This window comes from Marasmius oreades, chromosome 1 (assembly GCF_018924745.1).
Source record: "Marasmius oreades isolate 03SP1 chromosome 1, whole genome shotgun sequence".
NCBI lineage: Eukaryota > Fungi > Basidiomycota > Agaricomycetes > Agaricales > Marasmiaceae > Marasmius > Marasmius oreades.
This window is the reverse complement of record NC_057323.1, coordinates 3,369,761-3,392,902: the sequence shown is the minus strand read 5'-3', so window position 1 is coordinate 3,392,902 and position 23,142 is coordinate 3,369,761. Positions and strand designations below refer to the sequence as shown.

The following is a 23,142-nucleotide window of genomic DNA, read 5'->3' as shown; positions in this document are numbered from 1 at the left end:
CATCTTAAATGCACAGGATCCATGCTTGGCAAGATATGGTCTGTAAGGCATCGATGATACTGGGTGGATCTTAGAAGGGACACCCCCTGTAAGCCAGTTTCATTTGTTCCAAGCAAAAATTTCACATTGACGACACTGGCAGATATTCCTGGACGCGACAGCACAATACATTTTTCGACCTGAAACAGTAGTGACTTTCTCCACGTCTTTAATGGGATCTGGAAGCTTGCACCTCAGCAGCGCGACTAGCCCACAGATTTCACGCATTCAGACAGCTACGTTCAGAAGGGCTAAATAATTAACTCACGTAAATATATTCCAGACAATTGACTGGTTCTTGTAGATGGCGAGCCCTAAGTAGATGTGTTTTGTTGTGAGTGAACTGGGGGCTTAAGTGAGAGCGTTGGCAAAAGGATGCTAACCATCATTTGGGGAAGCTCCGTCGATGAGGGCGTCCGCGTATTTGAACAGGTGGTTTCCATTGTGTTCTTTCAAACCGAGCATACCGAATTGCCATGGCATTATGCTACAAAGAATTCCCGTCAAAATCTCGGGGGACTATACAGTGAACTCCCGAGAATTTTTACCCTCTAGTACGATCAGGAGTAAGCAATGACTCTATAGAAGTAGCAAGGTACTACTAACCCAATCTTTGTATCAAGTGCACGCTGGACCCAGGCGGGATAAGCGGTGGTTTTATTTTCTTCGTAATCGCACCAAAACGATAATACATGTTCAGTGTCTAACGGCTAAAGTTTACAGACAAAGGCAACTCACCCAATCCACTCATACCAAACTCTTCTAGGATCACAGGCTTTCCTACCTGTCTGGCGGCTTCGAACGGCTCGGTGGCTTGTATATACATCGAAGACAATAGGAAACTCACCCTCCGCGTGAAATGTGATCCAGTCGATGCCCCATTGCACAGATGAGAAATTGGAACCTGGAAAATCCTGTGACGTTTTCAGTTCCGAGGGTACCAGTAGTCGGATGACAGTAAGAAAGTTCCCACCTGGGACGCGTACCTACGGTACGATTTGTCTTCGCCTGTGAGACTCCAAAGCGCAGATGGTCAATACTCACCAAGACTGGGGATATAGATGCTTTAAAAGGCAGCATGTCGGGATTGGTTTTATCATTTGCGAGAGAAAGACCCACGTAAGTTCCAAAATCGATGTTAGGGAATGTCAAGTCCAGATCGAAGTTTTCTCCAGCTAAAACCTTGGTAAGAGAGTGTCTGGACAGTGACGAGTATCCGACCTTGTCCATTAAAATTATAGTCAGACGCGAACTTTCTGCAGCATTGTCAAATACGGCGTTAGGCTGAATTTCAAAGCGTACGCACGGGTCTTTCCAATAAAAATGTCCTTCCCCTCCAGTCGTGATCTCAATTTGCAGATGCATGAAGTCAGTCACCCCGAGTTAAACATTCAACTAATAGGTACCATATGATATGGGTCCCTAGTCAAAAAGAGACGTTAACAAGCGAGTCGAAGTTACAATGTTGAAACACCCTACAAGCTGCGTACGAAATCCGACTGCTCGCGGTACCATTTGCTCAGTGTTTGCGAGCCTGGCACACACGCTGGTCCACCAGAAAGATCGCCTAGGCACCTGGCCTCGTTCATGAGCTCCCAAGCAAAGATAGCAGAGGAGTCTTTGTAACGTTCGACTATCGTTTTCACATATCGTTCTATGAAGTAGATAATCAGAAACCGAGGAAATATAGAGAGCTGAGCAATTCACGGTAGGACACTTGTATTCTTCGATCAGTGTAGAAGATGTCGTGAGTGTTTCCTGACCCCGCAATCCAGTTGATGTAGAGCTCCATTCCCTATTCACCGAAGCCGAGAATTAATAAGTTGTGAGAATGATCCAGGACCTCCTTACGCCATAGCCAACCCTTGAAGAATACTATCCATCAGAAGTCAAAAACTCCGGGTTCAAATTGGTAGCACGTACCAATTGTTGGTAAGTGCTAAAATGATCTTGATGTTGTTTTTAGCGGCGGTCTCGACGACGTAGTCGAGGCGCTGCAGTCCCTGAGCGCCATTGTTGATGACCCATTCGCTACTATTCCAAACCTTTGTAGAGATGCGTACATTAGCACCCTTGGACAGCTACAGGGTGACTGAGGTCATATACAGACCTGGTAGTACGTGAGGCCTGACTTGTGCGCGTATTCCAATTCGCTACCGTTGATCGCATTGAATCCCTGTTCATTGGTTGAGAGACCAGGTCGGAACAGAAGCGAAGCCAGCTGTTAATCACCCAAGTTCTCAGGACTTTCACCCCTGCATTTTTCATCTCTTCAAATGTATTTGTTACATCCTCTTTCGTAGTGAGTAAAGGTAGCCACTGTCGCCGATTCAATTCAGACCATGTTTGCGGGACTTGTGAGTATCTGACCGTACATATGAATTCGCTCCAACAAACGCCTAGTCAATGCTGTCTTGAGTACAGATTAGATGGTGGGCAGACCAACTCACGAATGGTTTACCGTCGACTTCAAATTGATCGCCGTTAGCCGTCGCGAAGCCCTGAGGAACTATAGTATGGGCTTTGATTACTGAAGCCTGAATGAGGCCAGCGAGAAAGAGCGAGAGGTTGAACAACATGGGTGTCGTCTCCGTGAAATTTCAAAGTAGTTCGAAATTAAATAGTCCTGGGGAAGTCCTCGACCCTCTTGAATAACTTCGGGAATTTGTCGGACCTGGATAGAGTGCAGCACCTGACCATGATCACCGCTGCGGTTGCCAAAGCGTCCTGAGCGTCGTAAAAAGGGTGCTAGGGTAAGTAGGACTTGGACCAGATGTAAGGATGGATCCGGACGAGATGGATAATCGATAATGTATCGGAATTGCGACTCGGCGAGCCATCTCACAGGTTCGGTTCGGCAGCAATGTTACCTTGACGGCGCCATCGTGCCAAAGGTGCCCTGGATTCTGTGGAAAAACTAGGAGACACTTGAGCACATGAGTGTCAACAGGCGCCGTGAGTTAAAAAGAGATTATAGATTATTAATATCAGCGCAAGCCGATAAGATAAGACCGTGGCAGAAAAAACACTAACACTCTTCTCAAATTTCCTAGACGTACAGAATGCCCAAAAGTTCAAAGAAACGAAAGGACAAAGCTGCAGACTTTGCGGTATGATTAAAGTGCTGCTACACAGAATACCTTTGACAATCCCAAAGAATAGAAAGCAAAGCTCAAACTAGGGAAAGGCAAACAGGCACCTAGCAATGTTATAGACACTTCCTTCAAGGCGCGATGTACGTTCATATCTCAGTTACCCAGCTCTGTCCTGTTTGACATATCTTGCTCAGCTATTGCCCTGCCTAATCAGAGTATTACTATCGAACACGACGGGGAGACACCAACCACGAAGCGGAGGCAGACGCTGGACGATTTGATTTCGCACCTCAAGCACCACAATCCAGGAGCACGAAAAGGTTTGTCGAATCTTTTCGATCTGGAAGTTTCTTAGAATCCCCCATAAGATGCTCTATTTGGCCTCCGAGAACTATTATCAGCTCATTCACAGCTCGTCAATTCCTCGTTCCCTGTCCTGGCGAATACAACAGTACGACTGATTGCAGATGAAGTACGTTACATTTTCACACTGTGTTCCGTTCACTCATTCATGACTTGGGTATCAGGACTCTGGTGTCAGAAGTGCTCTCATAACGTTTTACTCATGGCTCCTACCACGGATATTACCCGTCAGTCTGTCTATCAATTCTGGGAGCAGATATTTATGTATAACGAATAGGAAGATGTCATTCCTCATGCTTCAATTCTTCTTCTTTACACATCCTCCGCCCAAACCCATATCTTTCCTGAAATCCGTATTGACGCCGTTCGCTTCCTCAATCTCCTCCTGGAATGCATACCAGAGACGGTAGTGTCTGGTTGGGACACCAGAACAAACAGCCATGGCAGTCGCATATTGACGGGATATTTAGGTATTCTCAACGCCGGGACGATATACAATAATGTCAACAGTCCGTACCGTTTTTCCTTACACCTTCACAGGCGATGGGTGACATGTTAAATAGCCCCTACAGCTACCTCAGCCGCAACCGTGATGTTGACAGCTCAAGTAGGTAGACAATTGCTTTCTTGAAATTCGTCGCTTATTCTGTCTACAGTCGAAGTTGGTCGTCTTGCAATCTCTATCCAGATTCTTGAATGTTGCATTGGGATCCCGTTCTGGCGAAGTTGTTCTAAATGAATCGGTCGATGGATGGTTTATGGTCTCTTCATTTTCGGACAAGAGGGCATATATCGCCTTCGACAGTCTTCTGAAAGTCAATCACTCTTCAGATTATCGACACTGGCGCCAACGGGCGGATTTGGATACAGATAAACCTGTAGGCGTGTTCTCGTCAACAATGAAAACAGACAGCTGGGGACTCGAACAAATCGTCAAATTGAATGATAGATCTGAAGGATCCGATGATCTAGTTGCTGTGCTTGTCTCGGTGAGTTGTCGATTTTGCGTTTGTCCATTCTTGCTTGACGTTTAGGCTAGAAGCTGGCGACCGCCTTACACCCTACCTTGACATCAATATTTATTGAATGCTCAGCTGCTGTTTTCTCACCGAGCAATGCGCCGCCAGAGACAGAGTTACAGTTTGTGCTTGCTGTGACGGCGATTGCATGCGCCCTCTATAATTGGCTGCTCCAAGCACGACAGGTTATTTTTATTTTTATTTTCACACTCGTTATCTAACACTATCGGTCAGATCTGCCCTACCTCAATCGATGAATTGGCGTCCCTCTTGAATTGCGTGACCCCATTCTTTCCGTTTACTTTCTCCGGGCACCGAGATGTGAAAGTAAGCACGTCGAAACGTGGAGGCATTTACCACCGCACTTACTCGCTAAGCTAGGTTGAACACGCCTTCCGACAATTGAACCTTGAGTATTGCGACCTAATTTCTCGTCTTGTTTTCGCCACGCAGTCGAAATCTTCGTCTCAACAACGCCATCCAGAACAGTCTCAAAGCAGTGTCGATCGTTCATCAAAGCAAACGACAAGACTGCTTGATCAAATCAGTCATGTCCGTGAGTACGTGCTCGGAGAGCTAGGTCATCGCGAGAAAGTCAGCAGTCGACCATTGACACTCACTGCTTACACGTCCTTGCTACCAACTGTCTGGGCACTCATCAACGCTAGAAATTCAGATCCCGGCCTGAATGGACCACCGCCGTACTCAGATGATGTGTTCCTTGCGTTAGTGGAGCATGGTATCCGCATTTCCACCAAATCTGCTTTGAAGAAGTGTTCCACCGAATTCATTGCCAAACTTGTACTGGTATGCATGGTGGTCCTTGATCTCCCGAAACGAGGTACTCATTTCATACAGCTCGAGACTGATGCCCATTATCGGGGAGGCTTTAGACTCCCTCAAAGCGCAGATAGTGATCGGATCATCGGGGAATGGGTTACTCATTTACCCAAAGTTCTCTGGGAGCTTGGTTCAAACAACCTTTCGACAACCGAAGTTGGTCGTTTTGCATATCGCGCCCGGCGATGACTCACTCTTCGCTGTTCCAGGCCATCCTTCTATTCCTAACTCGCACCCTTCAACGCCGAGTTCACAACTCCCGTGTAGGTTATCATCCCTTTCTACCCACTTTGTGCCCTCATTTCGCACAGACGTTATCCTCCCTTCAAACAAGGCTGGTGCCTTACTTCCTCATTACGCATCCGGAGCGAGGACGAATTCAAGGGCCGTACAGCAAGCTCCCTGCTTTCACCTCGTCAGAAACATGCACGCGTCGTCTCGTTCTCAACATGTGCGCAACGCTTCTCCTGCATTCCCATTCGGAAACACATCTATTGGAAGCTATCCAGAGTGTTATCAAGCTGAATCCAGCAGAAGCTGTTCACTGGCATCAGGTTTCTGTACATGCTTAATAGTCGAACAATCACATAAGGTGTCTATTGGTATCCTCGCTGATTTACAGCGTAACAAATAATGAAAAGGTGTCAGTACGACGACGGTATCAGTAACCAGCTAGGGAGAACAGCGCATATGCTAGCTACTCCGTACCCCCTGACTCGCAAAGGGCCGAGGCAGAGCACCACTAGGGCACCATAAAGCGCAGAAATATAAACATAACGATAAAACACAGACCCGATTAAATAACGAAAGGGGTAAAGACAAGTTAAATGAATTCCCATGTGACACCACTCAGGCGACCTAGGTCTTTGCTGGCGAGTACCGTGAAAGCACTGTAGGGGAAAAAAGATGAGACAACGACAACGATTGCAATGAAACAAAAACACGAACGACGGGGTCATGTCAATGTCGTACATAGCACATCCATCACATCTGTCGACTATAGTGAGGTCCACGCTATTTCCATTGTCTACGGAAATGATGACTGAGAAATCGTCCAGAGTAAAGCGTAATTGTAGCTAAATGCTCACAATGAGCCCGGATCTTCTTGTTGCAGATCGGGTTGAGGTTTGGATTCCCGTTCCCTCCGCTAAAAAGATGAAGTTGAGGAGATGCAAATGATGAGCAACACGGTGCTTACGGCCAGATGTCAAAGAGGAGGCGCGAGACAGCAACAATGGGATTATCGTCACTGTACGTGTCACCGCATGCGGTCAACCCCGTGTCGTAGAAGGTGCCTGTAGCAAATCATGAGGGGGTTCAGGGGCAGAGGTTGGATGTCACTTACCTTGACCTGTGAGAGGACCGACGGCGAACGAGGGGAGGCCAAGGACACCTCCACCGTTGTTGCCACCGTTGTTATTGCTGTTGTTGCCTCCCTGCCCGTTATTATCACTTGCCTGAGTTGGTGCGGACTCTTGACTTGAAGTGGTAGAGGCAGGCGGTGGCGGTGGTGGTGGCGTTGGTGTTTGCTGCTCTGGCGCCGCAGTAGTGCTCGAGCTAGAGACGGTCGTGGACGGAGCAACGTTCACAGGAGTAGGCGAGGAAACAGCAACAGTAGACGAGGAGGAGGGCGGGGAACGGCTTCTGCACCGCTTCCTGAGAGCACGGTTCTCAAGCTGAACGGAAGCATTCCTCCTATCGAACAAAGAAACTTGAACATCCTAATTTCCAGTGTCAGAATAAGGATAAACACACGTTACAGAGTGACCACGGGCAGCCAACGCATGATGGTGACGACGGTTGACAAGGTGAGGGGAAGCCAAAACAACGTTGGCAAAGGAGATAGCAGCGATAAGGATAACGAGGGACTTTGTGAACATTTCGAGCCTTAAAGGAAAGTGGATCGGAGGGAGCGGTTGGGGGAAGGGTCCAAAAAAATTCAAGCCCTTTTATGTAAAAGGACAAGGGTGGAGATGATGGAAGAGGAGCGGAAAGGGGGACTGGATTACATAAGTCTGACGGCAGTTGCCATCATGGTTATTCTCGGAGCCAAATATTTGATATGCATTTCATTTCTCAGCTACATACAACGAGGATGAAGCAAGGCGGTGAGCGAGGCTAGCACGCCCTTATCCAGACCCTGCAGTTGTTCCATACAGCTTGACAAGGCTGCTAGCAGACGTCTCTCCTAAACTCTTGGCAAGTGCATCGAGCTGCCCAAGCAGCAGCATACTCTCCAGCCTTGAGGGCTCGTTAGGTATCCTGAATAGTCGATACGCCTGTTGTACTTTTGAGCTTCCACTCATTTCGAAGATCGCAATAAAACTTACATCTTCTTCGGGCAGTGGGGCCAAACCTTTTGATACGTGATCGTCTACTTTTCTCTGCCACCACAGTTTCAGAAACGTACCTTTGCTAATCCGCTCGGAATTTTCCTCTTTCCGTTTCGCTATATGTGCTTCTGCTTTGGCTTTTTCGCGGGCAATCACACGCGTGATGTATCCAATGTTTCCCTCTGGATCGAAACCTAGTCAGCGGTCTATCAGGTCACACCATAGAAACTCATACCTTCTGTCCGGTAATTGTCGAGAACCTCTGCTATCTGTTCTAGGTTTTTCGTAGAACTTCCAGAATTCAGATTAAGTGACGAGAACGAGGGCGGTAGAGCAGAAATGGTAGCTTGGTCTGGGGTGGCGTCAGAGAGGGGGGAATGGGTTGGTTTACCAAGTTCTCCGAGGAATAATTTAAGTAAGGGATTCGTTCGGATTTTGAGAGGAATTTCTTCAAGTATCGACGAGAAAGTCAGCTGGTGACTCGCAAGGCTAAAAAGTTTATACAGTAGTCAGAACAAAACGCTGGTGGCGTAATAGGGGAAAGGCCGACCTCGTAGCGCTAAAGTTAAATTTCTTGTAAGCATCTAAAAACGACGTGGTTAACCGAAAAGCTCTGAAGTGAGGGTTGCCCCTTGCAGTTTGCGATACATCTTGGAACCCGAATCAGAAGATGAACTGCAGTACCCTAAGAATCAACACACCATGCACCACAACGACCCCGCCGTGTCTGAGCTTTTCTTGATGAATGGCTTGGGTATCAATCAACCTTTGACTGAAGAAGGCACCTAAGGACGATGCCTGGTAAAACCCCACAACTCCATCATCGGCTTGAACTTCTTTCAAGGATCGTAGCATCGAAGCTTGATAGCGAGCTGCGGGAGTACAGGTCATCTTTTGAAATTCGTTTGCAAAAGGTATTACAGACCTACAGATTTACTGGATTTATCTTCATCATCGGCAACGTGATATGGAAGAGGAAAGGAATTTGAAACTTCAAGGGTTCCGTCCAAGTCGAGGCCTAATAACAATCCGTGAGCATTGGCAATTGACGATGCTTCTCGTGCATGTTTCAATATTTTTGAAACGACCTATGTAGATATCTCGGTAAAATATCATGTAGTTAGAGTGATTTAGAACGAACCAGCCCATCTAGCTGGACAGATGTCAAGGGAATTTCAGCCTCGACGTCGATGACTTTGGACATTGAGGCGGGGATGGCTTCATATGTGGGGGCAACGGGGACAGGAGTAGCTGATGCTGCAGGAAGCGTCGCTGCCAATGCAGCAGCCATCGATTGTGCAGCCATGGTTGAGATTCTTTAAGTGTCCAGGGGCAAGATGAAAAAATATTCAAGCCTGTGGTACATAACGACAAACAAATAGCTTGACCATGTAAAGTGCGTCCACAACTTGACGGAACTTCCGCCGCCACTAGCTACCAACACTTGAACTCTATTGGCAGGGCGTCGTTATGGTCATAGCGAGAATAAATATTTCTTCTTGTCCTCGTCGTCGTCGTTGAGCTTACAGTCGGTCTACGATCCTGAGTCAATCTTCTCCCGAACGTCAATTTTAGGCGCAACAAGATTGGGGTTCGTGTCGTCGGTCCTGTTTCCTTCGACATAACAACGATTTCATTGAACTTGGCCCGTCACCTCTTACACGCCATTAAGGTATCTTCATTTTAACGTACATTCCATCGTTCCAGCTCAAAGTTGTTATACTCTAGCTTACTTTAGAAAACGCTGCCAATTCTCGGTATTCGTACGGATGGAATCGAGTGGATAATTCAACGGAGTGTTCTATCTTGCTTTATCTTTCTCAATCTTCTCGGAGGCCATGGAATGCTTCTTCAGTGTTCCCTGAGCGTTTATTTAATCTATCCGTTTTAGTCTTCCTATATCTTGACCTCTCTTCAGAAGTCAACAATCCCAGGTCACACCGTAAGCGCATTAGGGCTTCCTTCAAAAATGGTCGGACTCTTACTATGAGTACTATCGCCTCATCGAGCACTTCTACATTGACATCTGGACAAGTATATCTACAAAACAGGAGCTGCAACCAACGGAGCACGTCCTTGCCTCCGACTCTTTAGCTGCCTTTATGGTCACCCAGCAGCTACGCGAGCTTACTTTCTTCAGACACTCGGGACTTTGGACTTGACAAAGATCGTGATCCCTGAAACGGCACCTCTTTTAGACGGGGAAAGGCACACTATCATGTCCTGCCTCCCCCCTTCTCACTTACACTCCCGCCCTCATTCCGACTCACTGCTAGGTTCGGAAAGCATGAGTTAATCGGCATCGTCACTTTAACAAACATCATTGTCTCCTTCCCTGGTCCACAGTGCTTCTCATTCTACTCCATGGTGTTCCTTCAGCGATGTCCTCAGATGATGTTCGACAATCTATTCTGGACCTTGGAGGCGTGTTGACCTTGCGCGGACTTCATGTCTGGCTAATTTCAGAAATCCACAGTGGCGCATCCATCCATGATCATGTGGCGGCGAACACAAATTTACGCCGGTTCCTTCACATACCAGCAAGGCCTTACGCATTCTTGCATGATACAACCTGAATACGCGAAAATCTCTCGTCCGGACGAATATCTCATGGTGGCAAGTTTAATCTTGCTACACGCATTCATTGGTTTTTGATCTGAACCACTGTAACCTACTATGGACATCAAAAGGAGTCAAATTTGCAACCCGCAAGAGAATGCATGTCGATGTGGGTCCCGATGATCACGAATGGTAGTTCCATCATCTCCGGGGACTACAGAATGAATTGTTTTGATGAATAGAAAATTAAGTAGACAAAACTTTGCAAAACTCCCTCTCAACGTTATTTCGTGGTCGTTACACTATTTCAATGACTCTAAGTCCATAAATATTGGAAAATTGGCTACACATGGGGTGGAGGTGCTCAACCGTTGAGACAGGCTGCTGCTTGTATAGCTCAGCTTCCGAGTGCGCAATTCTGCCACCAAACGTCGGGCCATTACGGAACTGTGCTGTCCAAGGACTGGTCCATGCTGTCCTAATACAGTCCTCATGGCGACCTCCGTAGAAATTGCAGCGGTGAACAGAGAAGTGATGATCGATTGAAGCATTTCCGTCTGCGCCGCTTGCTCGGAAACAGGAAGTTGATCGATGTGGGAGATTAGGGAAGGCAACACGGTGTTGATAAAGAGGGGAAACAGAGGTGGCGAGCCAGGCAATGGTAAGGTTAAAATCAGGACGACGAGTCTCTTTCCGCCCTCCATGGACCCACCAACCCCGGCACCATTCATCAATTGGGACCACAAGAGCTCTAAGAACCTCGTCGGCGCCACAATCCTCAAACAGCGTGCCACGTCTATGAAGGGACCTTTGCCCGCTCTGGCGGTGGCCAAAGCATCTTGAATGGCTAGTTTAGGCTGATTGCGCCATCCTACATGTCTGTTCGTTGTCAACAAGTTTTGTATGAGACCTGAACATGCCATATCATGAGCTGAACATCGCGCGCGCATTGCAGCGGAATGAAAGGTGACTGACTAGCTTGTTTAATCCCAAGTAACTCGGAGACAGCGTTGTGAACGATTTCTGCGTTGAATGATCCCATGTAGTGACTTGCACCTTGTTTTATTTTGTTCAGTAAAGCCAATACCAATGGTCCACAGAGGACTATCACAGGCTTTGGACATGACTGAGATGTCACTATCGTCTGAAGAACCTCGAAATGTACACGGGCGTCGAATCTAAAGAAAGGCTTAGAAAGACCAAGACCTACCATTCTCAAACTTACTTTCTCCTCTGAATCTCCTCCAGTAACGCTTTGACGATGCTTACGAGCGTCCAATTCAAGACGGGATCTATGAAATACATGACCCCGTTGTTTAGCAAATCGTTGTCAATTCTCCCTTCCAAATTCATTGTGATGGCGTGTAATAAAAGATTTGGCGACAGACGCAAGAGAACCTTTGGGTGGGTAGAACTATGACAATAGATGTCGGGCCCCATTGGAGAAAAAGAAAAGAACGGCCGTACCGTAATATCGTGTCTTCTATGCCTTCACTGCTACTGTCGAACAGCGTTTTTAACCAAGCCTTGAAAGTTCCGAGGTCCTCAGGAGGAATCATTTCCTGCGTAAGAACTTTGGGTGGTTGTATTAAATACTCGCAGTTCAGTTTTCTGTCTTTCACAACAAAAAGTTTCCCGTGGAGCTAGAAAAGAGCTCAGTGGACCCTGTCTCGTGAAGGCAGGTATGATTTGGGTACCTTGAACCGTATTAGAATAGACTGCACGAACAGCACGACTACTCCCAAAAGATTCATTGCCCCTTGAGGATCTCCTAAGGTCTGGTGAGGATGATTGAAAACGAAGCCACCGAGATACACGTACCCACGGTCTCACAATTATAGCCTTCTAAGAAAAGCAGGATATGTGCAATTGGATCCGATAGCCTGCTATGTAATGCCAGTATATCCACAGCGTAGTGGCGAGAATGCAGGTTCTTGCAGAGCTGACTAAGGCCTTCGATATCAAAATGACCAGCGCATGCAGTCAAACGCTTTATGGAATCAGCTTCAAATAAATCTCAAAGCCCTGTGGTGAAAGCCCCCAGTACCTTGCAAACAAAATCAGCGAATGTGGCATGACTTCCACAGTTGCTCCATATCTTATCCATCCATAATGCCGTGTCGTCGTGGCTGTCGCGAGAGAGTTTCCATTCAAGATAGGACTTTCAAATAAAGTCAGTGGAAAGCATTGAGTTAAAGGAACACCTCACAGAGAGGGTGTACCCAGCCTCTTCGGCTTCAGATTGGAGAGTAGACACATGGAAGTTGGAAATTCGAGAATCTAGGCTTACAGCAATTCGCTGGTCAATAAGGCCAAGAGCAAGTTGCTGTTGCATGAATGATCGAGGGAGTTGTCGCTGCCTGGAAAAAGATGAACGCGCGGGTTTCTTCAAGCACTTTATATACACACTCTTCTAGTTTGTCGATTTTCGAAAATAAGGTATTCACGATCATTAACAGATCATTACGTCGGAGTAAAGCCGTAAATGCAGCCTGGTGTGCGATTTTCTGGTGAACGATCAGTACTGCCCCGCTGACTTGAAAGACTTGGACTTCACCCAATCCGTTTCAACTGTATTTGTATTTTCCGCGTTAACGTATTTCTGGAAAGACAGCAGGATGCTTGGAAGCTAGGCCGTTTCAGATATCGCTTCAGAAGGTTAACCGGTGGTGCTCCGTACCCTGCCAATTATGAATGCTCTCCATACCAACGCGCCCGGATTAGCTGCACATTGCATTAGACAGGTGAAAACACTCAGATACAGTTGGGTGTAGAAGACGACCGGTGTCCACGAGGTCCATCGAAAGACTCCAACAAGCAATGCCGCTGGATAGTCTCCCCCTCCCGCTCCATGGTCTGTTCCTCGAAAAGTTACCTAGATATAGGGCGTAAGACATGAAATTGAAATGAATATCCATTCACTCACGAGATGCCGGAAAACAAAACTCAAAGCGGCAATATCAATATTCGAACCGTGCCCCACCATGTCACCCTTTTCTCGAATAGAAGGTTCCGTATGTATCATCTGGGATCCTCGAGCTACTTTTGCATCGTCGCCGATAGCTAGACTTAACGATAACGCGAACGATTCCAAGACGTGTCTGACCTCCTGACCAACGCGAAAATTTTGAAGCAGATCATTGACATCTGCGAAGAGAGCCATTGCTTGACCAGTGGGTAGTTGCGAAATGTCGGTTATACACGATAAGAGAGCTGGAATAGTGCCTTGAGTAGAACAACCAGACATTTTCCAATGAAAGAACCGACCGACCACGAGTTCAGAAGACGAAGTCGTCAATTGATGGAAATGAGACATGGGCAGTGTGTAGGCCGTCCGGAGCAGTGCAAATGCATCTTGTATAATTCCTAGAATCGCACTGGGTGGTTCTCCGTACGCAACTAATGATCCGATGGATGGAAGACCAGAAGAATAGTGGGCACCCAGCGCGATACGACAAAACATGTCCAATGTAGCACCGTGGTGGAGTTCTGGCGACCTCGCGGCCTGAAGAAGTGTTGCAACAAATACCGGCACTGATACCAAGCCGTTTCGAACGGCATACTTGAGATAACTGTGCAAATCTGGGTCGCCAAGATATGACCTAAACAAAAGTAGAACAGAATCTTGTCACCTCGGGGTGAGGGCAGTAAAATACGGTAAATTTGGGACCACACACTGCTTATTTCAGTCTCTGTTGTTTCCTGATCGCGTAGCGATACATCTTTAGAGTTGAAAAGCTTGCAAAGACCCGCCCACTTGTGACAAAAATACGGTGAAAACGAGTCCAAGTTGAAGGAGAGGACAGAACGAACGGTGGCTGCCGACAACCCACTCTGGAATGAATTTCTTGTTAGTTCCGAAATCGACATCCACAAGACCGTATTCGAATGAGGAATATAGCATCAATCGAGGAATATCATGCAGCCAACAGATGGAGGGAGGGTGAAGGTTCAGTCGAGGTGTAAACACGGAATAAACAATTGTAGGTTACTCTTCATGTTACCACAACTACCTCTTCGCTCTTTGCGAGCCGGTGCCTCTCATCTTCGGAGTCAACGGTTTGCCTCCGGGGGTGCTCCTCAATACAATGAGCCTTCGGGTTGGCTTTTCGGTGAAAAAGTGAGTTTTAAATCCTTGCGTTCTTCCGGTTACTCATGTTCTCCAACCAGCCTCCTCCACCTGGGCTAAAACGAGTGAAAGAAAGCTGGGAAAACATATGGTACATTGGCATGTTTGGCTCGATGGCATTTGCGGGAGTTGTGCTCTATTACAAGCCAGACACTAGGTGCGCATCCTCCTCTATGCGGAACACCATGTTTACGTTACTTGGCCCTATCTAGTATCCAGACATGGGCGTTACAAGAGGCGAAGAACCGAATGGAAGCACGGGGAGAGAAGTACAAGTACGAGCCCGAAACCTCATCTTAATGCATATTTTGTGTCCGTATACAGTACACACCGTGATATCATTCAACTGTAAACTCCATCTGACGAGCATTGTCCTCTACGCAAAATTTACACTATCTCGTAGCTGCTCTTGTACTCCTCCTCAGTCATGAGTTTCTCTATCTAGTATATGTTAGGTATGGTGTTTTACGTATTCGGTGATAAGCACATACCTCGGAAGGATCGGAAAGCTTTATTTTGCATAACCATCCTAACACAAACGAGAAATTAGCGACTAAGATAGTTTGAATGGGGGTTGTGATAAAGACCTTTGCCTTCCGGTGATTTGTTCAGCAGATTAGGTTGAGACGAAAGGGTTTCGTTAATTTCCTCTATCTTCCCGGAAACTGGTGCATACTTTCACAAGTTCAGAGACGGAAGGTGTAATAATGGTTGTCAACCCACGATATCAGATGCTGCCTTGACACTTTCTACCGCTCCAATTTGGTCTACGGGAAAGGGGCAAACAGTAAGTAAAGGTCGTCTTCGAAGCTTGAAGACTCACCTCCTTGTCTCACGGCGGTGCCTATGGTTGGAAGTTCGACGAAAACGACGTCCCCCAAGGACGACTGAGCATGGTCGGTGATTGAGATGGTTCCAAGTCCATTAGTGTCATCAAAAGCCACCAATTCGTGCTCCGCAGTGTACTTTTTGGCTGTGTTAATATTAGCACGCGTGGACGCGAAGCAAGAGAAAATTTGGACACACTGATTAGTGTTCGACGAAGAGCCAGTCTCGGTGTTGGCAACGTTGTCCTTCTCAAGCAAGCTGAAGAACGAGTAAATGTAAGTTGTCGGAACATGAAGGTTTCTGGTGAGTTAGGAGCCGAAGGCAATTTATATTTACGGGTCATAAGTCCAAGCCACCACAGAAAACTTATTCCAATTCTCATCCCGTAAATTTTAATGGAGGTTGTAACTACTAACTATAACTAATAAAGCGAATAAGATAAAGTCATATCGCTATCTTGGATCCGTTTAGCGATGTATATACAAGTTGCCTAGACATGAAAAACCTAAAGAACGCGTCGTTCTCCATGTCCCGGTCTCCACGACTTTGGAATTCTTAGCGGAGTAGGGTTGGGGCACATAATGTGTCTACGATGAAGCATTTATTCCAAAATCTTAGTGACAACACCAGTCCCGACTGCGAGAGATAACCATTAGTCGGGAGAAGGGAGGTCGTGGAACCACTCACTGTTTTTGTGTGCCTCACGGAGAGTGAATCTAGATTTTCGTCAGATTGCTATCACCCGTCACTAGGCTATAGTACATACCGGGAGCCGACTTCGACAGCCAGATCATGAACCAGTTCACAGTCTAATTCGACATTATCACCAGGCATAGCCTAGAACAGTGATGAGTGGCGTTGAGTATGTCGAGTACGAACAAAACTAACCATTTTTTCAGAAGCACTGGGAGTACCGTCGGCGAACTTCAAGGTGACGGTGACATCAGCGGTACGAAGGTATAGCTGGGGACGATAACCCTCCATGAAAGGTGTGTAGCGACCACCTACACGGAATTCTCTTAACACGAATTTGAAAGGGAAAAGCCGAATGCACCTTCGTCCTTAGTTAAGACCTTGAAGCAAATGAATGTGAGATGTCGAAGTCATTTCGAAACTTCAAAACTCACATAAACCTGAGCCCTGAACTTCTTGATAGATTTCATCGATCCAGGCGCGATGATAACCTGTCCCCGGTGAACTTGTTCTCGCTTGATACCACGAAGGAGTGCACCCATGTTGTCACCAGCTTCAGCCTGTCACATCGGTTCAGTGCTCTTGGTGTGAGATGGAAGTAATTCCATATCTTACTCGGTCAAGCTCCTTGTGGAACATTTCTGGAGATAAGTTTGAGTACCAGAACGGGAGTGACTGGAAAGTTATCAACGCACCAATGCCGGTCAGTGTGGTCTTGAAAGACTCGCCCATTCCGAGAATCTCGACTTCACTACCTTTGGTTGCAGTGCCGCGTTCAACCTAGTAATTGGATTTACACCTACGTTCGAAAAGATGTGTCGATGCACGTACTCTTCCGGTAGCAACAGTCCCACGTCCGGAGATGGAGAAGACATCTTGTAAGAGAATCAGTGTCTGTTGGTGTACGGCTCTGGTTGCGAATACCTTCAACAGGCATGAGGAAAGGCTTTTCAAGATCACCTTAAGAAGGGGTGAGTCGCCGCCATCAGATTAAAACTAAAACTTAACAGTGCGTACGGGTAGGAATGTCAAGCCATTCATCGCAAGCTTTGAGCAGGTCTTGAACCTTGTTGGCTCCCGTTTCTGGATTCCTTCCTTCCAATGCGGCAAGTGCAGAGCCCATAACAATAGGCGTGTGCTCTCCGTCGAAATTGTATGTCGACAAAAGGTCTCGCATTTCCATATCCACCAGCTCGAGCATTTCCGGATCCGAAATCATATCAATCTTGTTGATGAAGACAACGAGCTTATTGATTCCAACTTGGCGAGCCAGCAGTAAGTGTTCACGAGTCTGGGGCATTTGCCCGTCCGTTGCAGAGACCACGATGATAGCGCCGTCCATTTGAGCAGCACCAGTGATCATATTCTTGATGTCTGGGGGGCATTAACGTCACAAAATGTTGTGCACGATAAGCACGCACAATCCGCATGTCCAGGGCAGTCTATATGGCCATAATGACGCGTTTCCGTTTCGTACTCGACGTGAGTGGAGTTGATAGTGATACCGCGGGCTTTCTCCTCGGGAGCCTTGTCAATTTGAGCGTAGTCGGTGAAGGTGGCACCACCCTTCTCAGCGAGAACCTTTGTTATGGCGGCAGTGAGAGTGGTTTTTCCATGGTCAACGTGCCCTACAGGAATAAGTAAAGTGAAATTCGAGACATTAACAACAGCGTTCTTACCTATGGTGCCTATATTCATATGAGGCTTTTCACGGTTGAAGGAAGCATATCCTCTGTGCGCGGCTGTTTATCACAAGATAAGAGAAGAGAAAACACGGAGAACAGACACGTACCGATAGTAAGAGGTGATGAAAACCTAGAAAAAGAGGATGAGAGAACTGTTGTAGAATGTTCAGTACTCAGAAGAGAACGGAGACAGCAGTAGAGAACGAACGAGGGAAAGATGCGAAGCTGCGAGGCAGAGCCTTGCAGGCAGCTACGCGTAGCATTGTGCACGTAGATGGAAGTGAAGGATTGAGCTGGACCCACGCGTCGGTCCAAATTTTTTTCGAACGGAAGTCATCGGCTGTTTCCGGCTAGGCTGCCGGGAGGCTCAACCGCTCACTAACATGTCCAACCGTGAAGAACTCATTCGCAATGCTGTCGCTTTCCTCTCAGACCCAAAAGTAAGTTTCATCTTTCACCCAACTCAAGTATCTAAAACCTTTAGTAGTCCCAAGCATCGCCTTTGACTCAGAGAATACAATTTCTCGAAGCAAAAGGTCTAACTCCGCCTGAGATTGACCTCGCTATTCGACAAGCTGCCACCAACCAGACGGCCGCAGCCCATCCAGGTTTTGGCTATCCATATCCTGCCTCACAGTGGGACTGGCGCGATTACTTCGTTCGTCTCTAAAATGTATCATTTGTATGTCTTCCTCTGATTCGTTCCGGCAACAGATTGGTGCTGTCGTTTCGGGAACCTTAGCTTATGGTGCTGTATCACTATTCAAGGTCAATTCCCTTCACGAGCTGCCGGAGCATTCGGTACTAATGTTCCTGGGCTAGAAATTCTTGTTGCCCCATTTACAACCTCCAACTGCGACGGTGTACGAGGAAGATCGGGATGCTCTCACAGCACAGTTCGACGCAGCCGAAGCCCTATTGAAGGAGATTCAAGCCGAGACCACAGCTATTCGCAGCGCTGTCGACGAGCAAAAAGAGAGAGTCGACAAAACCGTTCGTGATGTTGAGGCCGTCGTCACCGAAATGCGTCAAGCTGAAAGCACGACTCGCAACGAGATGCGAGAAATTCGAGATGAAATAGACACCATACGGGAGATGTTGCCGAAAGTGAGCTTCTGAAGGAACGTTGTCCACTCCCATTTCGTTGATTCTTGCTGCCAGATGATGGAGAAAAATAAGGAAAGCCATGGGCAATCTATGGCTGAGTTACAACAAGAGCTCAAGTCCTTGAAGGCTCTTCTTATGAGCCGAGGTCCCAGTATTTCCAACGTCCCTTCACCGGCGCCATTGATTGGTCGACCTTCAATACCCGCATGGCAACTAAGCAATACGCCTACCATGTCCACCCCGACCATGGATCCTGCGTTACCCAATGGAACGAATAATGAGAAAGGAAAACAAGCCGATTCTTCTTGACGTAGCTTTTCAGTTCTTGTTTAGAAGTATGTATTTTAGCACACTTGACTAAGTTTGTGGATTTCAGTTCCAGTGAGAATGGGCCAGCACCGGGCCGAGAGCAGCGGCCACCCTCTCACTGTCAGTTTCTGCTCACGTCTGTTCACTAGAATCAGTCCAACGTCGTATGTTCTCGCAGTTTCGACATGCTGTCGAGACGTTCGCGCCTCCTACGCGCAGTAGCATAGACGGAGATTCCGGCCCTGCAGAGGAAAGGCCAACATCAAGTCAATTAACAGAAACTGCACTCTCGAATTTGCGAAGGTCATTCACTGCCAACAGCCAGCGTTCTACTAGCCCGTTGAAAGCCAATGCACCCAAAAAGTCTACATTAGAAGAACGTTTGAGAGCGGTAGCTTTCACAATTGGGGAGGCATCTACTGGAACAACTCCTGACCCATCTACCCGAGCGTCTCCGTCACCCAATCTGCCTGGGACTATAAAGGACCATCCGCTTTCTCCCACATCGACACCTTTACCGGACTCTCGCCCTACATCGCCTCCGAATACCTCTGCGGCGATCACTCACTCCGTTGGTGAACTCACGTCTTTACAACCGACGGCAACAGTTGCCACTGATTCTAAAGCGAAGGATGAAGATAAGCCCTCTGCCGCCGAAGTATCCGTCTCCAATTCTGAAGGAGATGGTCCCACAGAATACAGTTCGTTATCGCGAGTCGACACCACAAGCATTGAAAATGCAGAAGAGACACCCAAATTGCCGGATAACGACTCAATAGACAAAGCCTCTCTCGCCCCAGCATCCAACACTAATAACGAAGAATTTATCGACCCCGAACATGCCCATCCATCAAGTTCTACTCCGACTGTGGAAGAATTGCAAGAGAGTTTGCAACTCGTAGAGAGGCGATTCACAGGTGCGTATCGCTCTTGAACGCATTCAACATTTGATATATGTTCTTCGAAAGACGTGTCTACCTCTTTTAAGCGGCTTCAGGTCGAGAAGCTGGCAGCAGATGCTGTCCTCAAGGAATTTACACCATTGGAGACGTTTCAGGACAATGGGGCATTACGGGAATATCTGGAGGATATGAAGCACAAAGTTGAGGTACGTTGATCTATATTTCAAGTTACCCCTCAACGACCCATTTTCACAAGATATCCCAAGAAAAAATCAAGCATTTGAATGGGAAACTTGAGAGTATGTCTGTGTCCCATCCTACATTACTCAACTTGCTGAAAGACTTTCAAGGACAAGAGGGTCGGATCGAAGAAATGCGAGACACCCACCGCCTCGAATCTGCCTCTCAATCCGATCAAATCGAGAGCCTTCGAAAACAACTTGCAGAAACTGACGCACTTCTGAAGGCCTCCCAGGGATCTGCGGTCCAAGGGGAGGAACAACTCGCTTCTCAGAGAGCGGAAGTTGAAAAGCATCAGAAAGAAGTTGAAAAGGCTAAGGAGGCAACAAAAGAGGAGGAGGAAAAACGTATCAAAGCTGTCAGTCTCTTGAAGACCGTTCGGCAGAAACTTGTGAAGACTGAGAAGGAGAAGGAAGATGCGGTCAAAGAATTGACAGTCGCTCGGGAGCACAATGCGGCAGGCAAAGCCAAGGAAGATGCTGAGAAAGCCAAGTTGAGGGCCGAAATTGAATCTGTTAACGCAGAACGGGAAAAGGTTGTGTCTGGACTGAAGTGTCAGTTCGATAAAGAGCTTTCGCTAGCGAAGGAAAGACATGAAAAGGAGTTGTCAGCCATTAAAGGCCAGCTAGAACTTGAACTAATTACAGTGAAGGTAAGTCGGAAGATACGCAGAAGGAGACTTCTACTGATGATATGGCTAGAATTCTCATACAAAAGAGCTTTCTCAGAAGACTTCGCAGATGTCCGATATGGAAGAGAGATTGCAGATGCTTACCCGCGATAAGAACACTTTGTTCGAGCAATTGCAATCTCGACAAGCGGAGTTGGAGTCTTCGCAATCGCGGAAAGATTCGTTGGAGAGTGAGAATGTTGAGTTGAGACATCAGGTTCGAGAGCTTGATGACCGTCTTGCATTGGTTTGCGAAGAACTGGTTGAAGCTAGAAAAGAGAACGAGAGGCAGTCCAGGAGAGAGTTAGGTAATTCGGAGGAGGTCGCTCGTATGCTTTCGGCCACGGAAGTCAAGTACGAAGCCAAGATATCAGAACTTAAACGGGTTCTCAACACTCTGGAGAAGGAAAGAGCAGAAGGTGACATTGAATGGGTCCGAAAAGTCCGCGAAAAGAATAAAGAGGTAGAAGAGTTGAAAGGCAGGCTGGGTTCTGCTAGTCGCCTGAAGGAGCAGGACGAGGGTGTGGTCGATACTCTTAGGACCGAAATCAAGAGACTCAGAGACGAACTGCAATCGGGAGAGACATCAAGTGCTCAGACCACAGCTCAGAACGCAGTATTGATCGAAAAGATGAAAGAAAATGAGGTGAATATTGTTCTTTGGCTTTCATATGATATAATCATGCAACAACATTTTTTCAGAACTCTGTCAAATCTCGCGCAGCAGAATTAGAAAACAAGGTTGAGTACCTGGAGGTAATCATAAAAGAGGCAGAAGGTCGTGAAGCCCAGTTGCGCTCGGGCAATAAGGTACGTGACAAAAATTTTCGGAAGCTGCCAGCTCATTAACGAGCGAGTTCAGACGCTCCGCGAGGAACTACGCAAAATACAATCATCAGTTGCTTTACTGGATCGCCAGCGAAATCCTGGTGTAGGATACTGGACATCTCGAGATATAACCGCAACCGAATCAAGAGCTTCGATGTCCTCAAATTCATCTGATGGACCTTCGAAGGACACCGGGTCGTCCTCGAAGAACGAGGAAGACGTTAACTTGGAGTATCTAAGAAACGTGATATTACAATTTTTGGAACACAAGGAAATGAGAGTAAGTTCAAAGCTACTTTTTTCAACTGCCGGCCTGATCCTGTTGAAGCCCAATTTAGTCAAAGTCTTATCGGTTATTCTACATTTCACACCTCAGGAGACACGTCGTCTGATGGCAAAGGTATGATTACTTAAATCGAGCGGATATAGACATCCTTGCGATAGTCAAGCGTCAACCGTGTTTCCTCGTGCATCATTCTCGGAGTGTAACATCTAGACCTGTGCGCGTAGCCGGAATCTACAACACCCATCATAGACTGATGTTATTTTCTTGCTGGCTTGGAAAGAATTTCGTAGTCAACGGCATCCAAGTCTTCCCCGTCCTCATCTGTAGGGGAAGTAGGGTCAAGGCCAAAACTGTATCATAGTCGAATCTACAAGGCAAAAGAATGTTGAGCACAACTAACCCCAAGTCCTTGTAAAACCGAGAAGCGTTGACATTGTCTACGGGAGCCGGTGAGTGTTGTGAGCAGAGAGGATGTAGTCTTGTACCTTTGAAGACAGTAAGCATGATCTGGTCCATCTTCCACTTCCTAGCGATGGAATCTAAGGCGTTCATGAGAAACTTGCCGAGACCCTTCTTTTGATAGAACTTTTGTGTCTGTAGTTCGTAACTAGGGGCTGAACCTGAGAAACTGGCGAACACTACAAGGATTGTACATTCCTTACCAATATAAGAGATTCAAGCCCTCTTCGTACTCGAATCTGAAAATGGCGTACGCAGCCGTCGTGTCTCGCGCACTCAAAACGATGAAACGAGATAAAGAATTGAAAAATTCTGCTCTTTTCTCGTCGCGATTCCAGCCTGACGCGGAATTGAGATACCTAATAGCAAGCCCGTCACCAAAATCCGGACAGTAAACTGCGCCAACTCACAGCTGGTACATATTCTGCTCAAATATTTCCCATACGCTTTCCTGAAGTACCTTGGGCAAGTCATCTGCGTGAAGTACGCAAACCTGAAACCTATCATGAAATGAGAATTCAGTTACTTTAGGTGAATCGAACACCAACTCAGTGTTGTTTAACAGAATCTTCTGAGACTCATGCTGTAGCTCAGAGCCGGATGCCTGGCCATTGATCTTAGCAGAAAGTAATCGCGATATATCTGAGTAAATACCGCGTTGGCGAGTCGAACCAGTCTCGACCCTGTGGCGGACATCCGTGGAAGAGCAGGTTGGGCGCCGCGTGATGAAAATAATTTCGCTCAAATTTCGCTCCCAA

The 23,142-nt window shown here is 47.0% G+C and overlaps 10 protein-coding genes across 11 annotated transcripts; 3 read left to right on the top strand and 7 right to left on the bottom strand.

Annotated features, from left to right (window-relative positions):
- Positions 1–68: 68 nt before the first annotated feature.
- Positions 69–2,991, bottom strand: E1B28_001152 (uncharacterized protein). 2 transcript variants are annotated; one of them, XM_043147058.1, is made up of 20 exons: positions 2,490–2,991; positions 2,415–2,438; positions 2,272–2,358; positions 2,150–2,215; positions 1,963–2,084; positions 1,891–1,903; positions 1,747–1,834; positions 1,519–1,693; positions 1,446–1,461; positions 1,346–1,386; positions 1,261–1,295; positions 1,159–1,214; positions 1,084–1,103; positions 1,013–1,025; positions 887–953; positions 778–834; positions 646–703; positions 423–590; positions 308–353; positions 69–245 (listed from the first exon to the last, which is right to left on the bottom strand). In XM_043147058.1, the coding sequence occupies exons 1-18, from the start codon at positions 2,616–2,618 to the stop codon at positions 584–586; spliced, it is 1,074 nt and encodes a 357-aa protein (XP_043015763.1). In that variant the 5' UTR covers positions 2,619–2,991; the 3' UTR covers positions 69–245; positions 308–353; positions 423–583. The 2 variants fall into 2 exon arrangements, with proteins under 2 accessions (XP_043015763.1, XP_043015764.1); XM_043147059.1 differs by having other exon boundaries at positions 2,272–2,438.
- Positions 2,992–3,060: 69 nt separating this feature from the next.
- On the top strand, positions 3,061–5,928 carry E1B28_001151 (uncharacterized protein; the record flags this gene model as incomplete). Its single annotated transcript, XM_043147057.1, has 14 exons — positions 3,061–3,149; positions 3,202–3,274; positions 3,329–3,454; positions 3,503–3,606; positions 3,662–3,724; positions 3,775–4,006; positions 4,061–4,104; positions 4,154–4,486; positions 4,537–4,701; positions 4,751–4,843; positions 4,898–5,323; positions 5,375–5,512; positions 5,566–5,619; positions 5,668–5,928. The coding sequence occupies exons 1-14, from the start codon at positions 3,102–3,104 to the stop codon at positions 5,926–5,928; spliced, it is 2,160 nt and encodes a 719-aa protein (XP_043015762.1). The 5' UTR covers positions 3,061–3,101.
- Positions 5,929–6,179: 251 nt separating this feature from the next.
- On the bottom strand, positions 6,180–7,236 carry E1B28_001150 (uncharacterized protein; the record flags this gene model as incomplete). Its single annotated transcript, XM_043147056.1, has 6 exons — positions 6,180–6,246; positions 6,305–6,383; positions 6,445–6,503; positions 6,555–6,651; positions 6,702–7,051; positions 7,112–7,236. 6 exons carry the CDS (start codon positions 7,234–7,236, stop codon positions 6,180–6,182), a joined length of 777 nt encoding a protein of 258 aa, XP_043015761.1.
- Positions 7,237–7,398: 162 nt separating this feature from the next.
- Positions 7,399–9,051, bottom strand: E1B28_001149 (uncharacterized protein). Its single transcript, XM_043147055.1, has 6 exons — positions 8,831–9,051; positions 8,615–8,777; positions 8,391–8,561; positions 8,240–8,339; positions 7,925–8,178; positions 7,399–7,871 (listed from the first exon to the last, which is right to left on the bottom strand). Exons 1-6 carry the CDS (start codon positions 8,993–8,995, stop codon positions 7,486–7,488), a joined length of 1,239 nt encoding a protein of 412 aa, XP_043015760.1. The 5' UTR covers positions 8,996–9,051; the 3' UTR covers positions 7,399–7,485.
- Positions 9,052–10,439: 1,388 nt separating this feature from the next.
- On the bottom strand, positions 10,440–14,227 carry E1B28_001148 (uncharacterized protein). The gene is made up of 15 exons (XM_043147054.1): positions 14,062–14,227; positions 13,926–14,004; positions 13,516–13,872; positions 13,175–13,461; positions 12,929–13,123; positions 12,806–12,877; positions 12,658–12,755; positions 12,458–12,608; positions 12,296–12,409; positions 12,070–12,238; positions 11,946–12,019; positions 11,716–11,891; positions 11,474–11,662; positions 11,224–11,426; positions 10,440–11,158 (listed from the first exon to the last, which is right to left on the bottom strand). Exons 1-15 carry the CDS (start codon positions 14,116–14,118, stop codon positions 10,551–10,553), a joined length of 2,829 nt encoding a protein of 942 aa, XP_043015759.1. The 5' UTR covers positions 14,119–14,227; the 3' UTR covers positions 10,440–10,550.
- A 7-nt stretch (positions 14,228–14,234) lies between these two features.
- E1B28_001147 (uncharacterized protein) lies at positions 14,235–14,754 on the top strand. Its single transcript, XM_043147053.1, has 3 exons — positions 14,235–14,368; positions 14,419–14,534; positions 14,590–14,754. Exons 1-3 carry the CDS (start codon positions 14,246–14,248, stop codon positions 14,675–14,677), a joined length of 327 nt encoding a protein of 108 aa, XP_043015758.1. The 5' UTR covers positions 14,235–14,245; the 3' UTR covers positions 14,678–14,754.
- Positions 14,755–14,764: 10 nt separating this feature from the next.
- Positions 14,765–15,587, bottom strand: E1B28_001146 (uncharacterized protein; the record flags this gene model as incomplete). Its single annotated transcript, XM_043147052.1, has 6 exons — positions 14,765–14,818; positions 14,869–14,906; positions 14,965–15,052; positions 15,101–15,144; positions 15,201–15,350; positions 15,404–15,587. 6 exons carry the CDS (start codon positions 15,585–15,587, stop codon positions 14,765–14,767), a joined length of 558 nt encoding a protein of 185 aa, XP_043015757.1.
- Positions 15,588–15,806: 219 nt separating this feature from the next.
- TUF1 (translation elongation factor Tu) lies at positions 15,807–17,846 on the bottom strand (the record flags this gene model as incomplete). Its single annotated transcript, XM_043147051.1, has 15 exons — positions 15,807–15,841; positions 15,893–15,921; positions 15,972–16,042; positions 16,094–16,209; positions 16,260–16,278; positions 16,333–16,458; positions 16,514–16,539; positions 16,594–16,678; positions 16,730–16,773; positions 16,823–16,858; positions 16,916–17,272; positions 17,320–17,526; positions 17,578–17,640; positions 17,691–17,735; positions 17,792–17,846. 15 exons carry the CDS (start codon positions 17,844–17,846, stop codon positions 15,807–15,809), a joined length of 1,314 nt encoding a protein of 437 aa, XP_043015756.1.
- A 120-nt stretch (positions 17,847–17,966) lies between these two features.
- Positions 17,967–18,999, top strand: E1B28_001144 (uncharacterized protein; the record flags this gene model as incomplete). Its single annotated transcript, XM_043147050.1, has 5 exons — positions 17,967–18,023; positions 18,071–18,241; positions 18,298–18,351; positions 18,406–18,690; positions 18,745–18,999. 5 exons carry the CDS (start codon positions 17,967–17,969, stop codon positions 18,997–18,999), a joined length of 822 nt encoding a protein of 273 aa, XP_043015755.1.
- Positions 19,000–22,181: 3,182 nt separating this feature from the next.
- On the bottom strand, positions 22,182–23,099 carry E1B28_001143 (uncharacterized protein; the record flags this gene model as incomplete). The annotated part of the gene is made up of 7 exons (XM_043147049.1): positions 23,039–23,099; positions 22,933–22,988; positions 22,795–22,884; positions 22,588–22,743; positions 22,411–22,532; positions 22,326–22,362; positions 22,182–22,275 (listed from the first exon to the last, which is right to left on the bottom strand). The coding sequence occupies exons 1-7, from the start codon at positions 23,078–23,080 to the stop codon at positions 22,182–22,184; spliced, it is 597 nt and encodes a 198-aa protein (XP_043015754.1). The 5' UTR covers positions 23,081–23,099.
- Positions 23,100–23,142: the final 43 nt, after the last annotated feature.

Coding starts and splice junctions, on each gene's coding strand:
- E1B28_001152 (XM_043147058.1), bottom strand. CDS start 2,618: ATGTTGTTCAACCTCTCGCTCTTTCTCGCTGGCCTCATTCAGGCTTCA. Junction 2,085..2,149: donor CAGGCCTCACGTACTACCAG/GTCTGTATATGA, acceptor ATCTCTACAAAG/GTTTGGAATAGTAGCGAATG. Junction 1,694..1,746: donor AAGAATACAAGTGTCCTACC/GTGAATTGCTCA, acceptor TCTACTTCATAG/AACGATATGTGAAAACGATA.
- E1B28_001149 (XM_043147055.1), bottom strand. CDS start 8,995: ATGGCTGCACAATCGATGGCTGCTGCATTGGCAGCGACGCTTCCTGCA. Junction 8,340..8,390: donor CGGGGTCGTTGTGGTGCATG/GTGTGTTGATTC, acceptor TCGGGTTCCAAG/ATGTATCGCAAACTGCAAGG. Junction 7,872..7,924: donor CGACAATTACCGGACAGAAG/GTATGAGTTTCT, acceptor GTTTCGATCCAG/AGGGAAACATTGGATACATC.
- E1B28_001148 (XM_043147054.1), bottom strand. CDS start 14,118: ATGTCGATTTCGGAACTAACAAGAAATTCATTCCAGAGTGGGTTGTCG. Junction 13,873..13,925: donor AACAGAGACTGAAATAAGCA/GTGTGTGGTCCC, acceptor CGAGGTGACAAG/ATTCTGTTCTACTTTTGTTT. Junction 11,159..11,223: donor ACTTGGGATTAAACAAGCTA/GTCAGTCACCTT, acceptor TGGCATGTTCAG/GTCTCATACAAAACTTGTTG.
- E1B28_001147 (XM_043147053.1), top strand. CDS start 14,246: ATGTTACCACAACTACCTCTTCGCTCTTTGCGAGCCGGTGCCTCTCAT. Junction 14,369..14,418: donor GTTGGCTTTTCGGTGAAAAA/GTGAGTTTTAAA, acceptor TTCTCCAACCAG/CCTCCTCCACCTGGGCTAAA. Junction 14,535..14,589: donor TATTACAAGCCAGACACTAG/GTGCGCATCCTC, acceptor GGCCCTATCTAG/TATCCAGACATGGGCGTTAC.